Below are 21946 nucleotides of genomic sequence, written 5' to 3'. Positions count from 1 at the left end.
TGCTGCGTCTTCTATCTCTCGTCTCTCAAAATGGGTTGCACAAGGCAAGCGTTAAGCATGCTGCAGGTGGCGATAATAGGCTACACTCTCGCGCGTTGGGAGTCGGGATAGACCGAATTGTCACTTGCATAATCGGGCCAGCATTGCATCATGAGTAACTAAAGTTTACCATTTGCATTTACCGTTTTTAAACTATTCGGTACTTATGCGCTGTCTGAGAGATGTTTTTTTTCTAGTAGGCTAAAGCCGCCTCACAAACAGCTCACGGGTAACAAAAGTAATTTTTCGTGGATTATATCGCTTTAACAGTCAAAATATGCGAAAATCATGTCAATTTCGGTCTTGGTGAGTATCCTTCAAACACAGTCGGTTATGTCTTAAATAAGCATAAATCGCACATGACCGTTGTGGCGGGAGGAGCAAACGACAGACACAGTGGGAGTGGTGTCAAGCCTCGGAGAGGCATTTATTAAATAAAATAAACATAAGATGTCCAAAAATGGAGAAATAAAGTGTTAGAATAAAAGGGGATCTGGTGTCCTCGTCGTGCCAGGAAAAAGGTGAAGGAGGAGTAGTGAAGAGATGGGTTGGGTCCAGGTAAGGGGGCGGTGTCCGGCGGTCGCACGCGCTTCTCTCTAGAACGACTGTTGCATGGTGTCGCGACTTCTCCTCACATTTGTACTTTGATGGGCGTTGCTCAAGTTTACCGCGTGGTTTTGAGCCAGCGGCAAATGTTGAACAAAGGACCCGCGAGAGACTTCCCCCCGTCTCCATGTGCTCTACTTCTATTGGATATTTGCGTCGCGTTAAACGGATTAATTTGCATAAAGATGGGTATCGGCCAGCTTTTTTGACGCGCAGCAGTTTTTCAAATGCAGCGCCGCCTTCCCGAAATGCTTTGCGAGTGCATCAAAGTCGCATGATGTCACCCATAGGAATAAAGTGGAGTGCGGCCATAGACAGTATATAAACTGGACACAGCGACCCCATAGGTTTCAACGGAGAAAAGTGAAGTTAATTAGAAGCACTCACTTCCTGATGGCTGGGCGAACTGCGCAGGCTCAAACTGAGCTTGACGACGTAGATGTGATGTGAGCAACCTGTCTGACAGCTGTAGGTCTTCTAGTAGCTGTGCCGAGAGAAATCTGAATCATTCCCTTCCGAATCTCGCAGAGACGGAGAGCGTGAGCATTAGCTGTCCATGAGCTAGCAGCAGGATCAACTTTATGACTCTCTATGGGCTTCTAGACTTTATCGGACTTTATGCCTCTACGTCCCCCCGATTGCTTGCGAGCTTCTCCGCCTGTCTATACGGTAATTTCTTGACTGTACGACAGAGAGTCAAGTGGTTATGACGCACTATAATTTGCTCTGACCCCCTTCCTGTTCGCAGGAGTGATGAGATAGTTAGTAGATTGTGTTCACTTAATGGCTGGCTGTCTAGGTGGTGTCCGCAAATTAATATAGAATTCATAGACAATTGGAAAAGTTTTTTGGGCAGACCTGACCTGTTGAAAAGAGATGGTATTCATCCCTCTTGGGATGGTGCTGCTCTTCTCTCTAGTAATTTGGCTCATAGTCTTAGAGATAAAACATGACAATCTGGGGCTCAGGTCAGGAAGCAGACAGACTGGCTTAACCGACCGTCTGCTAGCTGTCTAACGTCACCCAGGTCAGATAAATCCCATCACATAGAGACTCTTTCACCTAGATATCATCACATAGAGATGATGTGTCTGTTCCCCGAATTTGGTAATCCAAAAAAATGTCCAAACCCATCTAAGGTTAAAATTTTTATTGATGTTCAACAAACAAAAAAAACAGATATAATACAGATGAGCAAATGATAAAGCTTGGGTTGCTGAATATCCGATCGCATACTTCAAAAGTGCTAATAGTTAATGATATGATTTCAGATTATAACCTAGATGTGCTGTGTTTGACAGAAACCTGGCTAAAACCAAACGATTACATTGCTTTAAATGAGTCAACCCTACAAGATTACGGTTATAAACATGAACCTCGTCTGAAACACAAAGGGGGAGGTGTTGCTGTAATTTATAGTAATATTTTCAAAACCACTAAGAAATCTAGTTTAATATATACTTCTTTTGAAGTGTTGGTGCTTAATGTAAAAATATCTAGTGTAAACGATAAATCACGTTTGAGAGTTCTGCTGGCTACTGTATACAGGCCACCAGGGCACCATAAAGATTTTATCAAAGAATTTGTGGACGTTCTATCAGAATTAGTATTGGCTGCAGAAAAAGTACTAATTGTTGGTGATTTTAATATACACATAGATAATGAAAAAGATGCATTGGGATTGGCATTTAAAGACATTTTAAACTCAATTGGAGTTAGACAACACGTGTCAGGACCTACTCATTGCTGTAATCATATTCTAGATCTAATAGTATCACATGGAATAGATGTTGATGCCTTTGAAATTCTGCAGAAGAGCGATGACATCTCAGATCATTATCTAGTCTCATGTAAATTACATTTAGCCAAGGCTGCAAAGCCGACTACGTGTTATAAATATGTTAGATCTATCACTTCTGCCACTAAAGATTGCTTTATCAATAATCTTCCTAATCAGTTTCATCATCTCAGATAGCGTAGAAGAACTAGAGGTATTTCGGATTTCATGGAAGGAGAGCTCGATTACTTACAGAGAGGCTTTAAAAGCTGCTAGATCTGCTTATTTTTCAACCCTATTAGAAGAAAATAAACACAATCCTAGGTATTTATTTGAAACAGTGGCTAAACTAACTAAAAAGAAAGCTTCAAACCCAGATGTTTCCAAGCAACACAGCAGTAATGACTTTATGAACTTCTTCACTTATAAGATTGATAATATTAGGGACAAAATTATAAATATGCAACCATCTACTACAGTATCGCATCAGGCAGTGCATTGTAGTCTCCCTGAGAAAATTTTTGATTAATTTGTTGCTATAGGAGAGGAAGAATTTTGCAAACTCGTTAAATCATCTAAATCGACAACGTGTATGTTAGACCCTATATACCGACTAAGCTACTGAAAGAGATGCTTCCAGATGTCATAGATCCTCTTCTTAATATCATTAATTAATCTTTGTCTCTAGGATACGTACCAAAAACTTTTAAGCTGGCTATGATTAAACCGCTTGTTAAAAAAACGCAACTTGTTCATGCAAAATTAGTCAATTACAGGCCGATCTCGAATCTGCCTTTTCTGTCAAAGATATTAGAAAAAGCAGTATCCTCACAACTATGTTCCTTTCTAGAAAGAAATTATATCTGCGAGAATTTTCAGTCCGGATTTAGACCGTACCATAGACAGCTCTCGTTAGAATCACAAATGATTTGCTCTTATCATCCGATCGTGGTTGTATCTCTCTATTAGTGTTACTTGATCTTAGTGCTGCATTTGACACCATTGACCACAACATCCTTTTATATAGACTAGAGAACTATGTTGGCATTAGTGGAATTGCACTAGCATGGTTTAAATCATCTGACCGTTATCAGTTTGTAGCAGTAAATGACGAGATGTCTTATCGATCACAAGTTCAGTATGGCGTACCACAAGGCTCAGTACTAGGACCGCTGCTGTTCACTCTGTACATGCTACCATTAGGATATATCATTAGGAAACATGGAATTAGCTTTCACTGTTATGCCGACGATACTCAGCTGTATATTTCTTCAAATCCTAACGAAACCTACCAATTCACAAAATTAACGGAATGCATAGCTGATATAAAAAATTGTATGACTAGTAATTTCCTACTACTAAATTCTGAAAAAACAGAGATTCTAATTATTGGACAACAAACTTCCTCACGTAATAACCTAGAGTACTGTCTAACACTTGATGGCTGCTCTGTTAAGTCTTCGTCGTCGGTTAGGAACCTGGCTGTGCTCTTTGATACCAATCCAACCTTTCATTTGAAAGTCACGTGTCTAGTATATGTAAAACCGCATTTTTCCATCTTAAAAATATATCTAAATTACGCCATATGCTCTCATTGACAAATGCGGAACAATTAGTTAATGCGTTCATGACCTCAAGGCTAGATTATTGTAATGCTCTACTAGGTGGTTGCCCTGCACGCTTAATAAACAAACTACAGCTAGTTCAAAACGCAGCAGCTCGAGTTCTTACCAGAACCAGGAAGTATGACCATATTAGCCCGGTTCCTGTCAACACTGCATTGGCTGCCTATTAAACATCGTATACATTTTAAAATATTGCTGATTACTTACAAAGCATTAAATGGTTTAGCTCCGCAGTACTTGAGCGAGCTCTTAACGCATTATAGTCATTCACGTCTATTGCGGTCTCAAAATTCCGGCCAGTTAAAAATACCTAGAATATCAAAATCGACTGCTGGCGGTAGATCCTTTTCCTATTTAGCACCAAAACTTTGGAACAATCTTCCTACCATTGTCCGGGAAGCAGACACACTCTGTCAGTTCAAAGCTAGATTAAAGACACATCTCTTTAACCTAGTATTCACATAATACATTATAGACTTCTATAACTCAATGTTAGGCTGCATAGATTAGGTCAGCCGGAACTGGGAACACTTCCCTTATATCCTGATGTATTCGTTACATCATAAGAAGAATGGCATCTTCGCTAATTTTAGTGTCTTTGTTTATCCCAACGTTTTCCCACAGCCTGCTAGATCCAGACCGTATCCAGATCTGACGAAGGACCTTCGCCTGGACCCGATGACAACGTAGTGCTGAAGTGCCAACTAGTCTCTCCCTATGGAGGATCCCTTTACCACTCTACAGATAAAGCGTTGTGGGGAATTTTGGCTCGCGTACCTACCCCGAAGTGATAAAATAAAATTCTGTATCTAAATTTAAAACAAGTAGTTTGTTTAGGCATGGTTTGCAGGGAATTACATTTCCTGTTTATCACAAGTTTGCGTTTAAAGTCTGTTTTAAAAAACGGTGTCGTCTTAGCAAATTCAAAAACAAATGATCACTTCGCCGGAAGTGAATCAATCAAAACTAACTTTAGCTGGAAAATATTTTTATTCAAGAACCGCTATAAAGCCAAAACAATCTGTTATCTTAAATTATACGTTTATCTCTGTAAAGCTGCTTTGAAACAATCTACATTGTTAAAAGCGCAATATAAATGAAGATGACTTGACTTGACTTGACCATTCCGGGCTTTATTACATTTACATTTATTCATTTAGCAGACGCTTTTATCCAAAGCGACTTACAAATGAGAATAATAGAGGCAATTAAACTAGCAGTAGGACAACAGTATGTAAGTGCTATGACCCTTCGCAGTTCAATCTAATGCAGTAAAAAAATTGTTAATTTTTTTTATTAATGAGGTAATTTACCACAACCTTGGATCCATTAGCTCCTGCACTAAGCCATTCGGCTGATATCTCTAAATAAAATCTAACTTTAATAATGTTCGACCAAGGGAAAAAAAGCTTCTGGGCGTGTGTTTGGCTCAAGGTCATGGTGCAAAGGACCCTAGGTTGAAATTACCGAACCATCCCTTTAATACAGGCTGTGTAAGGTGTGCTTTTTATAAATTAGTATGAAAATTACTTTTATATATACACTCTCGGAAAAAAAGGTACAAAAGCTGTCACTGAGGTGGTACCCTTTCAAAAGATACACTTTTGTTTCTTTTAGATACCAATATGTACACTTTAGGTACTAGTAAGGTACCAATGTACACTCTTTAGGTACAAAGGTGTACCTTTTGAAAAGGTACCACCCCAGTGACAGCTTTTGTACCTTTTTTTCTGAGAGTGTAACATTTAGGTTTAGTCTCTCAGCAAATTAATTTCTATTAAAAGTTATTTAAACAGTTGACAGGACACACATATTGAGATTTTTTTGGAGCAAAAAGTCAATAGCCTGCTCTAGGTTTTAGGCCGCTGTTGTCTACTTTTAAAACATTTTCTAAATGTATTAGATGTTTTGGCATTTGGTCTACTGACTATTGACTCTATACACAGGAAAAGCAAAGTTGTCTGTGTGTTGGCTTAATCATTGTTTGTTTTCTTATTGGTAAAAACAATATTTTCTGTCAATATTAGCAGTATTATTTTAAATGTTTGGTTAAACTATGTTGGTTTTGTAAAATTAAAAATACTTTCTTTCCTATCAGTCTCTGTTATGGACGTGGAGTGCGTTTGGGAGGGCTGTAAGTCTGAGACGTTGAGAAACCTGGCAACCTCGCTTCCAGAAGAGCAGTGTCTCACCATTTTGTTCAAAGGAGGGAGGAAGAGCTTGGATCTCCAGTGTGACACAAAAGAGGAAGCCCAGCACTGGGTCAGTGGCATTCGAACCCTCCAGGGCAGAGTCAACAACATGACCCAGAAAGAGAAACTCGACAAATATCCTTCAGCAGATAATCAGATTCAGTTCTACTCTACAGTCCCTGCTCAGTAGTCCAGGTCATAATCAAATCACCCAGGGTCTGTTCACAGATTATTCAGTATATGGAACATTAAAAAGAACACATGGACTCTGAAGTGCCACGCTAGTTTTGAGTTTGTGTGCCAACCGGCGTAAAAAACAGACCGTTGTGCTGCTTTTTCAACATCTCGCACATGAGTGCCACCTTTTTATACCTTGTTAAATTAAGTTAGACCTTTAAAAACACGCCTCTATTCCTGCATTATTGTCCATTTCAATCCGCTGCTTCTTGTATTTTAAATGCAAACACGCGTTGTGAGTGAATAATCACTAAGTACAACCTATTGAATATCTGATTAAAATGAATACCTTTTATATCTCCCTCAGCCTAGTTTTATGATAAACTAAATATGGGCACTGCCCTAACACATTTAGGGTGCGTCTGAATTAGATCCCTTTGTTCAGTAGTCATGGCACTGATCAGGGAGCCATTTTAACAGCTGTCTCTCTCGAAGTAGGGCTCGCTGCATCCTGTGGTGGAGATCCAACCCCACCCACATCCAAGTGTGATGTCAGAAGCCACTCCCATGTCCAATAGGTAGGGTAGGTTTTAGGTGGGTTTCAGTATGTAGGTTTTAGATTAAAAGTGTTTTTTATGCGTAAGGTTACAATAACGGGTAGGTTTAGGGATCAGTGTTTGGTGTAGGCAATCAATACTGTGATTGACATGACCTATAAAATCTTAAGAATCGGCTGCAGGGCGGAGTTTCTGCTGAACTTGTTTGGGAAAAATCAGACCAATGATAATTTTTCGTATTTGGACATGGGCGTGGCTTCTGACATCACACTTGGCCAGGTTGGATGTCCACCACAGGCTGTAATGAGACGTTTCTCTCTCAATCACAAAATCCTTTCAGTGCAATGAAACTACCTGCTTTGCATGAATGAGGTCCTGGGTTCAATCCCCAGCATCTCCAAGGATAGTGATCCTTAAATTATAAACTTGTGGGGCAGTTGTGGCCTAATGGTTAGAGAGTTGGACTTGTGACCCGAAGGTCACAGGTTTGAGTCACAGTACCGGCAGGAAATGTAGGTGGAGGGAGTGAATGAACAGTGCACTATTCCATTTTCATTACCCACAATGAGGTTGCCTTGCTCAAGGCACCTAATGCTCAAAAAATGGCTGCTCACGGTGTGTGTGTGTGTGTGTGTGTGTGTGTGTGTGTGTGTGTTCAATACTCACTGCTGTGTGTGTGCGCACTTTGATGGGTGAAATGCAGAGCACAAATTCCGAGCATGAATTTATAATTAAGTTACAGCAGATATATTTAAGTGAAATGTAACAAAGTATTCATCATACTATAGGCTATAAATAGAAGTAAAAAAAATTATGTCAGAAAAATATTAGTTCTGCCGTTCATAAATACCAGTAGTGACATTGTCATGTTGCTGGAAATAGAGTAATTGTTATCCAAATGTATTGGTCTTTATCAATGCCAGAATTTGTGTACACAATGTACTGATTCATAATCTAGGGAGCTGATTGAGATTCTGTTATTCAGTTTATAAATGTAGGAAAACGTTTGAAAATGAAAGACAATAAACTGTATAATACTAATTTAATGCATTAAACTGATAATCCAATTTTAACCGGTTAATACCCTTGACCACTCTCACTTGGATTTATGGCTACCTGAAACAAGCTGATATGAACAAAGATGGCAAGATGTCATACAAGGAGGTCCAGATCCTTTTCAAGATGATCAACATTGACCTGAATGACGAATATGCTGCCAACCTATTTAAGGTCAGCCTTTATTCCTAACAAGTACTTGACCTGCTTTGAAATGCTTCCATTGGAAATACTTTCATTACAGAACAAATAAAGTTATGTAAAAGCAACACAGACAATAATGAACACTAAAGAAAAAATGGATTTTAAGAACATGAAAGGTATTTCATGCTCTTAAAATCCTTTTTTTATTTATTAGAATGGATAAATTAAAATAAATGAATTTGCTTGATATGTGTATAAATATATAAATTGTGTATCAGAAGTGTGATAAATCAGAAGACGGACGGCTTGAACATGAGGAAATTGAGCTGTTTTGCCGTGAGTTGCTACGTCGGCCTGAGCTGGATGCAGTGTTTCAGCAGTACTCCGCTAATGGTTGTGTCTTGTCCACCGTGGATTTGCGAGAATTCCTGAAAGACCAGGGCGAGGACCACACACTTGTGCATGCTCAGAGCCTTATTCTCAACTATGAACTCAATGAATGGGGTATTTGTACACTTAATTTACAGTAACAATCAGTATTACAGTAGTTTATTGCAATTTGCACTTTTTTTCCAGGCATGTTATACTGACCGTAGAGATGCATCTTTGTTCTGTCTTTTGCAGCCCAGAAGAACCAGTTTATGACACCCAATGGTTTCACCATGTACATGCTGTCTAAGGAGAATGATGTGTATAACCCAGAGCACAGCAGAGTCTACCAGGACATGAGCCGCCCACTCAGTCACTACTTTATCTCCTCCTCACATAACACCTACCTCACTAAAGATCAACTCATCAGCGAGAGCAGCGTTCACGCTTATATCAGGTAAAATGCTCAAATTTATAAAAAAAAGACAGCACTGGTGCTTTAAGCTGATAACGTGTTCACATTTAAATGCATACTGGACGAGATACCTTTTCAGTGAAATCTTACAAACATATTTCACACATATGGTTTTTTTATGAAAGTAAAAGAGTAGCAAAACTCGAGAGCACGTAGATGTGAATTTGAGAACTTGTACACAAACATTTACACTCACAGCTCCGATGTGAAAACGTACTCGGTTACCTAACGTAACGGCTGTTCGAGCGCGATCAAGCGCGGCCGTCCTGTCGTCGCTGCGAAGATGGCGGAGGCTGAGTGGAGCCCGGTCTCTGGGCACGGCGCTTCTTCTTCCGCGGGCCACAGGAGAGAGGCGGAGCTACAGCTTCGGCGTCAAACACGGCAAGTAGAGCCCGCAGGGTCGACATTGCCAGTTCTTCCCAATGGATGCAGCCACCCGAAGAGAGAGCGAGGGCTGCATGTTCACGGCCCAGGCAGAGAGCGCAGATCACGTGGCGGTCTCCGGCACGAGCCGCAGGAAAATCGAGGCATTTTGCAACAAACGCCTCGCTCTTTTAGCACGTGAGTTTACGGAGAGATTCTCAGTTTTTAAAAAACGATACTTCTGTTGCCGGATAGCGTAGCAGGCACGGATGGCTGAAGGTGGCGAAGACGGCAGACGACGCTTTCCTAAGCTAGCTGGTCGCTGGTTTCGACGGCGGCGGCTTCTCTGAGTCCAGCGATGCGTAGACCCCGCTGAAGAGATGAAAAATCAGTGTTAGCAGCTTCTGAGCCTTCTTATATACGCTAAGCCACCCCCATTTTGGCGGGCTATGTCATTGGGCGTGCCGTCACACGTTTATTGACGTCTATTGTATGCGATGATGTCACGAAACCCGTGTCCTCGGGGACGCTCTGAAGCGTTAACATGGCTTAAAGGGGCTATGTGGTGTTTTCAGCAGGATCTAGTGGTGATGTTTCAGATTGCAACCAATACGTTTACAAGCGAGTGCTTGACAAAAAGTCAGTAGACGAGGTGAGAGGCTCGGAAGTGCGCATGTAGGTCTAAGTCACGTCACTGGATTTCGCGGCAAATCCTACCCGGAGACTTCACATAGAAATATGAATACTTGCTTTCAGAGGTAATAGCAAAACCTTCCAAGTGGATAATTTTATTGTGAGATTACAACCCCTTCACACACAGGCAAATTATTAATTTTAGTAGAAAAACTCCACATAGCACCTTTAATGCATTAGACTGATATTAAAATAAATAAATTATATGATCAAATATCAGTAAACACCATACTAATAATGCATACTACAGAAAAGCAGATGGGCAATATAGATAGCAAAGTACTGGATATTGCTAGTCAATATAAATGTAAAGATAGGATAAATGAAAATCAAGTCAAGTCAAGAATATTTGTATAGCGCTTTTCACAATACAGATTGTATCAAAGCAGCTTCACAGTATTAAATTAAAATAATAATAAAACGTCCATGTTTGGTAATGCTAATCAATAGTATTATTCATTGATTAATTAAATTGAATATCCCCAACTGAGCAAGCCAAAGGCAACAGTGGCAAGGAAACGAAAAACTCCATCAGGTGACCTAATGGAGAAAAAAAAAAAACCTTTGGAGAACCCAGCCTCAGTCTGAACAAATCAATATCCAATATAGGACTATATGAATACATTTAAAAAGCATAAAAAAACACATAATATGTCATATATATATATATATATATATATATATATATATATATTTATCCTATTTTTAAATTTAGATTATCTTTACCGTCATCTAACACACAAGTAATAAATGACTAACACTGTTAAATGCAATCTTTAGCAAATTTCAGAATGAATATCCATTTTTAATACTTTACTTTATAACGTTTATGATTGATTTAATTTTTTATTGTTTTAGCTCTAACCATATTTTTTTGACAAAATAGTAATATATATATATATATATATATATATATATATATATATATATATATATATATATATATATTATATTATATTTATTAGTCAATATATATATATATATATATATATATATACAAGTATTGCCCATCTGCTTTTCTGTAGTATGCATTATTAGTATGATACTGAGTTTGATAATATCATTTATTTATTTTAATATCAGTCTAATGCATTAAGCTAGCGTTTCAGAGTGCCCCCGAGAAGTCCCATTTCATTGGCTATAGGCGCCAACCAATAAAAGTGGTCCTTTGAACACCCCCGCTCCCTCCCCCCTTTCTCTCTCGCCACCACTGAGTTGCAAGTGCACAAGTTAGTTTTGCACCTAATATGCAAGGGGGTAATCCATCCACCGTAAACCGAAGCTTCCCCATGAGGGGCAGCCATTGGCTTTCAAGCCATCACCCGCTGTTAGCATTCCATTAACTCCCATTCATTTTGGCGTTACTTTGACAGCGAATAACTTTACATCTGAGGCGTTTAAAGACTCAATTTGGCCATTATTTATTTCTAAAGAAACACGACAATGTATAAAAGGGTCCATTACCTTGTATCTTACGTTATGGCCCTGTAGAAGCAGTTTTTGTAAAAATAGGCTAACGATTGTCTCATAATCACCCGACTCTCTCGCACAGTTGAGAAATTATCGTATAGACAGCTCACAAGCAATCGGGGGGACGTGGAGGCATAAAGTCCGATAAAGATTCAAGGGAATAATTCGGATTCGGAAGGGAATAATTCAGATTTCTCTTGGCACAGCTACTAGAAGACTTACAACTGTCATACATGTTTTTCACGTCACATCTACGTCGTCATGCTCAGTTTGAGCCTGCGCCAGTACGCTCAGCCATCAGGAAGTGAGTGCTTCTAATTCACTTTACTTTTCTCTGTTGAAACCTATGGGGTCGCTGTGCCCAGTTTATATACCGTCTATGAATATATAGCGAAAAGAGTAGCAAAAATCAAGGCGCAAAATTTGAAATTTTAGTGATAGATTTGTGAAGGTGCAAGTGCCTAATTGAGGTTGTACTGCGAATGTAATATTACATGCAAATATATTACAAGTTTGTGACTGTCATTGTATTTTTGTGAATGGCATTTTACACATTTGTGACTACTTGTCTACAGCTTCAAATTCAGATCACAAGTTTGTGACTATTGTCTGCGAGTGCAAATTTTAACATTCAACTTCAGATTTTTATTTTACAGGTTTTCACATCGGAGCTGTGAGTGTAAATGATCGCGTACAAGTACAAATATTTATTGTACAAGTTCTCAAATTCACATCTACGTGCTCTCGAGTCTCTTTTACCTTCATACTTTTTCTTGAGCAAATATTGTAAAAGTGTTTATGTTTGTTTGTGGCACAGAGCTCTAAGACAAGGCTGTCGCTGTGTGGAGCTGGACTGCTGGGATGGGGAAAATGAGCCAGTTATTTACCATGGGCACACCCTCACATCTAAAGTGCCATTTAGTGAGGTGGTGAAGGTCATTGCTGAATATGCTTTCAGGGTGAGCACAGGAAGTAGCTCTTCATCTTCAGCTCAATGGGTGATGCATTTATTTTGGGAAATAATCCAAACGGTTATTTACTTATTTATTTTTTACCTTAAAGGGCACCTATTATGCTACTTTTACAAGATGTAAAATATGTCTCTGATTTTCCCAGAGTGTGTATGTGAAGTTTTAGTTCAAAATACCCCACAGATAATTTTTTATAACATGTTAAAATTGCCACTTTTTGGGGGTGAGCAAAAACGCACCGTTTTTGTGTCTTTCCCTTTAAATGCAAATAATTTGCTGCTCTCAGCCACCTTTCAAGAAGAGGGCGGAGCTTCAAGAGCTCATGCTCCGGTGGAAAAAAAGAGAGGACATTCTCACACAATAACATGTCAGAACCAGAAAGCGAACCCCATCCTAATGATTGCCAAAACTTTACTAATCAGTTTTATGAAGTTTATTGTACATCGTCATGCAAATTCCACTCACCAATTCGCCAAGGTGATTAGTGCTTCTAAAGGAGACCCCATTTGTCAGTCTACATATTGTGTTTAGCCTCTTTCCTTTGAAAATAAAAATACCAAAAGGCAAAATAAAATAAAACATAATACACAAATACATATGTATACATAAATATATGCTTATTTTCTAGACTTCTCCATATCCTCTTATTCTGTCTCTGGAGAACCACTGCTGTGTGGAGCAGCAGACAATGATGGCCCAACTGCTGCAGTCAATTCTGGGAGACAAACTGCTCACCAAACCTCTCAATGACAAGCCGCTTCAGTGGCTACCATCACCAGAGGTAAGTCGGCCTTTCCTTAAAAGAGTTTCCATTAAAGGGGTGGTTTACTGCTTTTTTTTCTTTGCATGATTGTGTTTATGGGGTGCAATATAACATGTCTAAGTCTTTTTTTTTTTTAAGCCTTATTTTTAATAAATTTCACCTTTATTGTAAGCTGATTTCTCCTCTGTCATTTGAACGACCGGTTGACTTCCTGATTCTATGAAACCACTCCCTCAGAAACAGGCAATGGGCTCAGATTGGCTAGTTGGGCCGGTGTGTTGTAATTGGCTAAACTGCATAGTGCACGTTGTCCGTGAAAATTCACGCCCATCACCTTTACGGGCGAAAGTTGCATGTGATCCGGTCAAATGTAAATAATGGTGTCAATACTGCCGTACAGTTTGAGCCAGAATCAGACCCAGAAAGCGGCAATGAAGAGAGTCAAGCAGAACCTCCTCAAACACGGCTCTTACAAAACAATTCTGAATGGTAATTTTTAAAAAAATTATTATTCTATTCTACTATTATTATATAATAATTTCGATACGCTGTTACTTGAAAATGCCACTGCTGCTTGTTAGCTTTTGAGATACGGTTTTCTCCTGATTAAACATTTAATATAACAGAATAAATGACTGAGTAATACCGCAGCTGAAGTTTGCTGTTGCGATTACATATAATTTTTTGAACTTTATACATGTTTGTCTTATAAATAGCATTGAACTAACTGGCTACTATAAACAAACCGCGTTGGCATTGGTTTACGTACTTGATCAAATCGGAAAATTACGTCATAAAGTATACATGGAAAATACATTTACAAAGTTAGTACATAATTACAAATTCAGGTTAAAAATGTTTGTACGCGTTTGTCATAGACACACGAAATAGCATAACTAAGTGGCTATAACGCCAGCGCTGGCATTTGTTTACGTCCTTGATCAAACTAAAACATTACGTCTGAAATTATACATGCAAATACATTTAAAATTATTAAGTCTTACTTACAGGTTGTGGCCCAACAATGGCTGCCTCTGCGTTTAAAGTTGGATGCTTCATGTTTTAGTAACAGTTTCTTGTTTAATCCGGCATTGAATTCGTGGAGATTCTGGAAGCTGTCTTCCATAAAATGCGCAGCACGGAGAGCTACCTACGATTGTAATTTTCAGGAACATAATCAAACAGAAATGTTAGCCATTGTTGACGAACTGCAGCGTCCGTAGAAAGCCCGAACACAGAAGACCTGACAGCTGCGTGAAAATAACACACTTTCGACGGCATGGCTACAGCTCTCCACTATAACTCTTCCTCTTCCACAAAGCCGCAGAAATATGGCCACGCCCCTTTTTTTTCCATATTGCGGAGGGAGGGTTGATGTAAATGTATGGGTTAGTTACGTATAAAACCCGGGAAGTATCTCGTTGTAGTCCCATTCGAGTCGTTTTTGTAGGCATTAAACTTCCTGATTTTTAAAAGACGATATCTCTGCTTACGTTGAACTTTCAGCGCAGCAACTTTGCAGATACTGTTCATGCACCAACAGCAACATTACACACTATTTAAAATGAAAAAAGTGAAATCGCAATCAACCACCCCTTTAATTGTACTCTAAAACCAGTAAAAGCAGTCTATCTGTAATGTTTTGAATTGTATGCAAAAGACAGTGCTTGATGTTTCTGGACTGTCATAACAGTTCTTTTATATAGGTTAACTGTGAGTATATCTGAGCATATGCACCTCTAATCTGTAAGAATACATAGATTTCATTGTCAATAGATGAAAAGCTAACTACAAAGTGCTTTTGAATACTTTGTGTAGACTCTATTGAAATGTGTTGGTCTCATTTTACCTTGAATATGTCAAGTCAAGTCACCTTTATTTATATAGTAGATTTTTACAATACAGATTTAAAGCAGCTTTACAGTGATAACAGGAAAATAATACAAGTTCAGTGATGGTTAATTTTTGTTGTAAAAAAAGTGATTAATTTAGTTAATTTATATATAATTTATATATAAATGTCCAGCTCAGTTCAGTTCTCATATAATGGTGTCAATGCAAGCAGATCAATAATATTGTTTAATATTAAGTGTCCCCAACTAAGCAAGCAAAAAGTCAAAGGTGACAGTGGCAGGGAACCAAAACTCTATCAGGTGACAGAATGGAGAAAATAGCAAGTGCTATTTCTCCTATTATACAGTACATCCATGTTCAACACATTGTCTATATCTGGAAAGCCAGGGGCCCTGAGCAATGTCACCACCTTTCTCCCCTCTAGCAATGGCCCTGCTTAACACTGACCATGTGAAATAATATGTGTGGTGATAGATAAAAATATATATTGAGATATCTTTTTTTTATGTCAGGGCCTAAAAGGGAAGATCTTGATAAAAGCAAAGAAGATCAAAGTGAAGCAGGACAGCTCCAGCTCTGACTCAAGCTCCTCAGATGATGAATCTAAAGCTGAAAGCAAGCCTAAAGCATGGAAGGTCAGTGTCTGTCTTTTTGCTACTTGTTTTGTGCAAATATTAGGGGTGTAACAATATATCGTGTCACAATAAATCGCAATACAAAAATGCAACAATATATTATGTATCGTGGATAGTGACACTAGCTGTGTCCCAATGTGAAGGCTGCATGCTCCGAAGGCCGTATTTGAAGGCCGATTGGCCGTATTTGAAGGCCGATTGTGTCACAGCGGCGCAATGAAGGCTGGCCCAATTCAATTCTGCATCCTCTGAAGGTCAAGGCCGTGTTCGAAGGCCGGTTGCGTCATCGCGGCACGACGAAGGCTACCCTGATTCAAAAGCGACGCCAAATGCACCCTTCATTTCTCTGTGAAAGAAAGGATGCATAAACGGATCCTTGCGGCCTGATTCTACCCCATAAGTCATTGCGCGCCGGTGACGACAGCATTTTTTTTTTTTTTTTAAATGACGGCCGAGAGTTCGGTGGTGGACGGCAAATTCACATTTAAATGTAAGTATTATGTTTTCATTTACTCAAATAGCTAGCAAAACCTGAGTTAAAAGCCACAAGTTTTGCTTTCTCATAAACTTCATCTGAACTCCTTCGTCACCATTGCATGGCTTCATTTGTGAGGTGATTTCAGGCAAAACTTGTGCAAATATTATTTTAATAATTATTTCAGGGAGCAAGGAGCAGACAGCTACATTTATTAAATTGCAATTAAATAATAAACTAAATACATTTAATTACTATTTGCACTAGTCTGTCTCACTTGTGTATTATAAGAAATATCACTCACCCTATAAAGCCCACAACAATAAGAAAAGCAGTAGATAAGGCAATGGGGTTTCACTTTTATGTGTTTTTGTAGTGCTGTCATGCAAGCTATGTCTACAAAGGTTTTAACCAAATTTGAGTATCCAGAAATATGATTTTTGAAATATTTTGTATGCATGTCCTCATCTGTCATATTTTGCAGTGTTAACAATGCTTTAATGTTAAGATTGCACCCCCGTGTTAATATTTCTCACAAGTACCCTTTTCTGCTTCTTTAGAGCAATTCTGGAGAAAATGGGTCTGCTGGGGAAGGTAACTCCCATACAGGTAAAAAAACAATAATGGGACAACTTAAAAAAAATACAAAGTAAGACAGTTAATACACACATCTTTGCTGAAATTTATTGTGCTGTTGTTGTTAACAAGCCATGGTTCATTTGCTCTGCCTTAAGGCCCTTTCACACTGGACGCGATTTTGACGCACGAATAATTCGCGCGATGGTTTTATTTTTTGATCAGCTGTTGTGTAATGAGTGCTTACACACCGAACGCGAATGTGCTGCGGCGAAAAAACGTCTTTTTTTTTTCCGCTTCGATGTCGATTTTTTTTTTACTTTCGCGGCGACAGAAAAGGCTTCAGCCAATCACACACAGTGGATTGTTTATTTGATTGCATGTAAACGTAGCCCTCACCTCAGCAGACTGCCAGACGCTGCTCCGGACCGATTGGTTCCCTGAAGTTAGTGGTTTGTCTCGTCAGATGCGGTGCCACTGTCTGAACGAGCTCCTCAAATTGTCCCTATTTCGCACGCGAACTATTCGCTTTTTCGTTTCGCTTTTTCGTGTACGCGTCCGGTGTGAAAGGGCCTTTAGGATTGCAAGTGTCCTGGGACAGGTGAGGGTGTGAGTGGGAAACCCACTGCTGAAACTTGGCCCTGGTTTGTCCTCATGGATGAGGTGTTGGGACAGAGGCACTCCACCAACCCCCCTGTCCTCAATGCCTCAATCGCTGAGGACAGACCAAGGCCGAGTTCAGCAGTGGGTGCCCACGGTGAGGAGGAGCCAGGGGCAGCACGAGCACCAGCATCAGCATCAGCACCAGCAGCAGCAGCGTGAGCATCAGCAACACCAGCACAAGCATCAGCAGCACAAGCATCAGCATCAGCAGCACCAGCACAAGCATCAGCAGCACCAGCACAAGAGCTTGAGCACCATCAGACCATGAAGAAGGCGAGACGGAGAGGACGAGTTTTTGGACTTGATTAGAAAAGACATGGGACTGCAGAGGCGAGGAGAGCACAGGAGAGTAGGGAGAGGATGGACAGGCTGTTTTATCATCTTGAAAGAATGTATATGTGTATTCTTTAACTTTTTTTTCACTTATATTTTTTAGAAGGAAAAAATAATAATTTCTGTACATTTATTTTTATGCAACTTTAAATGTGTAAATAAAAGATAATTCATTGCTCTGGACATTGTTTATTTTTGTAATGACAGTCAGAATTTCTACATGAAACAAATTCTTTTTCCCCCAACTATTTACAGCATACGTTAAACGTCTCAAAATCAACATAAACAATTCAATTTACAGTACATAAAATGAGAAAGAATGATGTAGACTTGTATTCAACTGAGCAGGGAGACCCTGGTGTGCTGCTGGACTGGGATGGGCTCCACTAGAGACCCTGGTTAGGCCTCCTGCTGGTGGGACATCATCTGGGATGGTCTCCAGAGTGTTTGAGTGCATATTTCCACTATCCACTAGGTTGTCTACCAACGGGTTTGCAGGGCTGACTCATGGAATAATTATTGAGATACTTTATTACGCTAAAGTACTTTTCATTATACGAAAACGTGCCATTTCCCACTTTTAATGTTTGATTTTCAAAGTACTATTTGAGTACCTTTAAGCCCCTTTTTGGATGAAGTAGATCCTTACCTCTAAGGAAAATGTGCCGTGTCATCTCAGGCTATCTTATTTATTTATTTATTTTCATATAACCAATGTAAATGTGTGTTTGGTCAACCCTGTTACCGACATATTAATTACTTTTTGAAAAGGTTTTAAATGCATATATAGAACAAATCTGATATACAATGAAAGATAACTCAGATATTTTAGCATAAAAATTATGATGATTCTACGGATGTAAATACTCACACACACACACACACACACACACACACACACACACACACACACACACACATCTTAAATCAAAATTTACAACATTGAACAAAAGCCATAACTTCTATTTACTCTAACTCTAACCTTGGGTTCTGGACTTAAGAGGTGGCGTCATGCACTGATCTATGATTGCTGCACTTGTTGCTTTGGCTGTTCTGTTTTTCACTTGTGCTGCTCTCCAGTTCCGCTGCTTGGCTCTCCTTTCTCTGTCATTTAGTTCACTAACTGACCGCTTTTTCCCTGTGTCTCTGTCCTTTCTCCATTTTGCCCTCTCTTTTCCTAAATATGCTTCTTGTCTCTCAGGATCAGCATCTCTATGTTGTCTGTATCTGCGCTGTTTCTCAGCTGCAGAAAGAGGCATCCTAACAAAATAAAATAAAATAAAAATACATAAAACACTTCAACAGCAACCTTAATTTATTGACTTCTCATAATAAAAGTAATAATGACTTTTGGTTTATAAAGCATTTATAAAACCCAATGCACTTGTGTGTATCAGTATAGATCAGTAACCTCAACACATTTTAGCCTACCTATCAGTAGAATAAATAAAAAACATGATTTTTAGGGATGAAAACTGTAAAAACATGTATATTATGTAAATACTACTAGTAAGAAAAGTACGACTGTGAAGATTCTCAGTCATCCAGGTCATAGTTATCCAAAAAGGGTTGATTGGGTCAGGGCTGACAACCCCACAGAGGTTAAATACAGAAATTTGAACATTTTGTGCCAGATGACGATTGGTCGGAGTATTATATAATAAAAAACAGGCATCAATGAATTATGAAATATTTATGTATGTAATATGTGGACTTTTATTGAGTCCACACACTACCTTTAATTATAAAAAAAAAAAAAAAAAGAAGTTTAAAAATGGTTTGGGTTTTTTCTTCTTCTAGCTATCGAGCCTAGATACTCACTGAAATAACCATATATTTTGGCTCGAGAGCATCAGTTCGGTTCCCGAGCAGACTGTGGAATACCTACGTTTACACTAGTGCATTTTCGTTTAAAAAGCATTACTTTTGCTACGGTTACGCGCGCCTGCCGTCCACAATACTCCGACATTTTAGACCCTTGAAAACGGAGACTGACCCCTTCAGTCTAGTCCGCAGCAAGACACGCAAGTGACGCAACCCATAGCAACGAGTCATGGCAACGGCACCTCAGACTGACAGAAACGTAAAAATAAACGTGAATTTAGGCTACTTTAGTTTTGTACACATTTTAATTTTAATTATAATCAAATGCATTTTGTTTTATTGAAAATAATATTATCATTGATATTTGTTTGAGAGTGGCACTTTCGATTAATTTTGAAAAAGGGCAAGGGCTCGAGCACCAAAAGCTGAGGATGACGGAGGATCTCTTTTCTAGTTTGGAGATGGATTCGGTCCACCGCATCTCTGAAAAAGAATGTGTGGATGGTTAGTGCTATTTAAAATTGAGAAAGGGTCCCACTGAAACTACTTCAGAGGCTCCTGGGGCATATGGTATACGCAGCCGCTCGGCTTCCTCCATATGAAGACCGCTTCAGCACTGACTTCACGGCCAAGTCCCGAGGTGAAAGGACCCTGGCCTGCCGCCAAACCCTCAGTCCGTAACAGACCTTTTGTTACCGGCTGAGGGGCCACGTACAAAGGACATGCAGTAACGGAGGTCTGGGCGCCCCTCCGACTGCATTGGCATCCATTGCCTCGAGTTGCTTGCAGTTCATCTCGTTTTGACACACCGCTACTCAGCGAATTTGTGCTGGTCTAAAAAGAAACTTCTGAGGTCGCTGCTCAATCGTGCCGCTAACGAGCCTCATGACAGCCTATAGCCCAGGGAGAGTGGAGTCTCCGTCCCCAGGCGGTCCAGCTGTTTGTGACCACTTCGAGCTGCACAGTTACATCTGTTGCCCCTCTGGATTTGTCCCTCCACCAGTTTTTCCTGTCTGAGTGGACATCCCTCGCCACAGCTGGCCCCGGGTCCCCCGCAGAAATGCGTTCCCCAGTGAGCCTTCTTACAAACAACTGTGCTAAAGTCAGGGAGGAGATGGAACAGGTCTTGCTAGTTGCCCCTTATTGGCCCAACCAGACCTCTCCTCTCAACCGCCCTTCCATGACTCCTTCCTCTGAGTACATTCTCAGGGATGGGGCATGATGGCACCCACGTTTAGACCTTCGAGAGTTCCAGGTCTGGTTCTAAAAAGAATGGGACGGGGAGGTTCTGGTTACTACCGCAATATATTTATGCCGTAGAGGGCATCACTTTTGTGAGAGCACCATCTCAATGAGGCATGCCCCTCTTAGAAGTGGAACCTATTCGCTGAATTGTGTCTTCTTTCCGTGAGGAGATCCCGAAGGTGTTCGATTACTTCAGTGCTTATTTCCTGCTAATGGGTTGGAGTGAGGGCTGTCTCCTCCACCTCAAAATGTTGTTGCCGCTGTATTGACGCACATCATGATGCAGTGGATACAAATCTGTGGGAAGCACGACTTGATCGTCAGGTTCCTGAGAGGAGCAAGGAGACTGAATCTGCCTTTACCATCTTGGGACTTATCTCTGGTGCTACTGCACTGCAGAGACCTCCCTTGAGCCCTGCAGGCAGTGAGATAAAAATCCTGTTTTTAGAGAAACAGTTCTCCTGCTTGCTTGGTCTCTATCTAGACTAGATTTCGGGCCGGCTAAGGATATGGATAAGGATAAGACCCCAGCCTGGATATGTGCCCAAGGTTCCTACCTCTCATATGGGACCAGGTGGTGAGCCTGTAAGCGCTGCCCCGGAGGAGGCAGACCCAGCCCTGGCTTTCCTCTGTCCGTCCGCTCCATTGCGGTTACACGTGCTCAGAATGCAAAGCCTGGACCTCAGACCAACTCTTGTCTGTTACGGAGACCAGCAGAAGGGAAGGCTGTTTCCAAGCATATTGATTTCTGTCAAAGAACATTTTGAGACAACATTGCTACTTTCAACTTCCATAGCTAAGCAGTATGAATTATTAGCTCTAAATCTATCTTTGTCTAAGAACCTGCAGCTCACCACAGCTGGCTGTTGTAGACCTCCGTCGACAACTAGTTGTACTTTACATTCAGTAATTAAATTTGTTGGCTTTTTTGAATTAAAAAGAACTGATCTTACTAGGTGATTTTAACTTAAATTGGATGCATACAGTATCCGATCATTTTAAAGTGCTTTGTGATAATCTAAATATTTTTCAATTAGTAGATTCACCCACTAGGCCTAACTCGA

The 21946-nt window shown here is 39.9% G+C and overlaps 1 protein-coding gene across 1 annotated transcript in view; it reads left to right on the top strand.

The window, feature by feature from the left end:
• plcd3b (phospholipase C, delta 3b) overlaps positions 1-21946 on the top strand; it is a 69250-nt gene that overhangs the window by 7356 nt on the left and 39948 nt on the right. The window contains exons 4-10 of the mRNA XM_079595429.1: positions 6146-6374; positions 8074-8203; positions 8452-8677; positions 8798-8999; positions 12361-12502; positions 13143-13295; positions 15644-15766. Coding sequence (XP_079451555.1) covers positions 6146-6374; positions 8074-8203; positions 8452-8677; positions 8798-8999; positions 12361-12502; positions 13143-13295; positions 15644-15766 — 1205 coding nt within the window. The remainder of the gene's footprint in view (positions 1-6145; positions 6375-8073; positions 8204-8451; positions 8678-8797; positions 9000-12360; positions 12503-13142; positions 13296-15643; positions 15767-21946) is intronic.

The sequence above is a fragment of the Phoxinus phoxinus genome (assembly GCF_949152265.1).
Source record: "Phoxinus phoxinus genome assembly, chromosome: 21".
Lineage (NCBI taxonomy): Eukaryota > Metazoa > Chordata > Actinopteri > Cypriniformes > Leuciscidae > Phoxinus > Phoxinus phoxinus.
The sequence above is the reverse complement of the archived record's forward strand: the minus strand, read 5'-3'. Positions and strand labels throughout refer to the sequence as shown.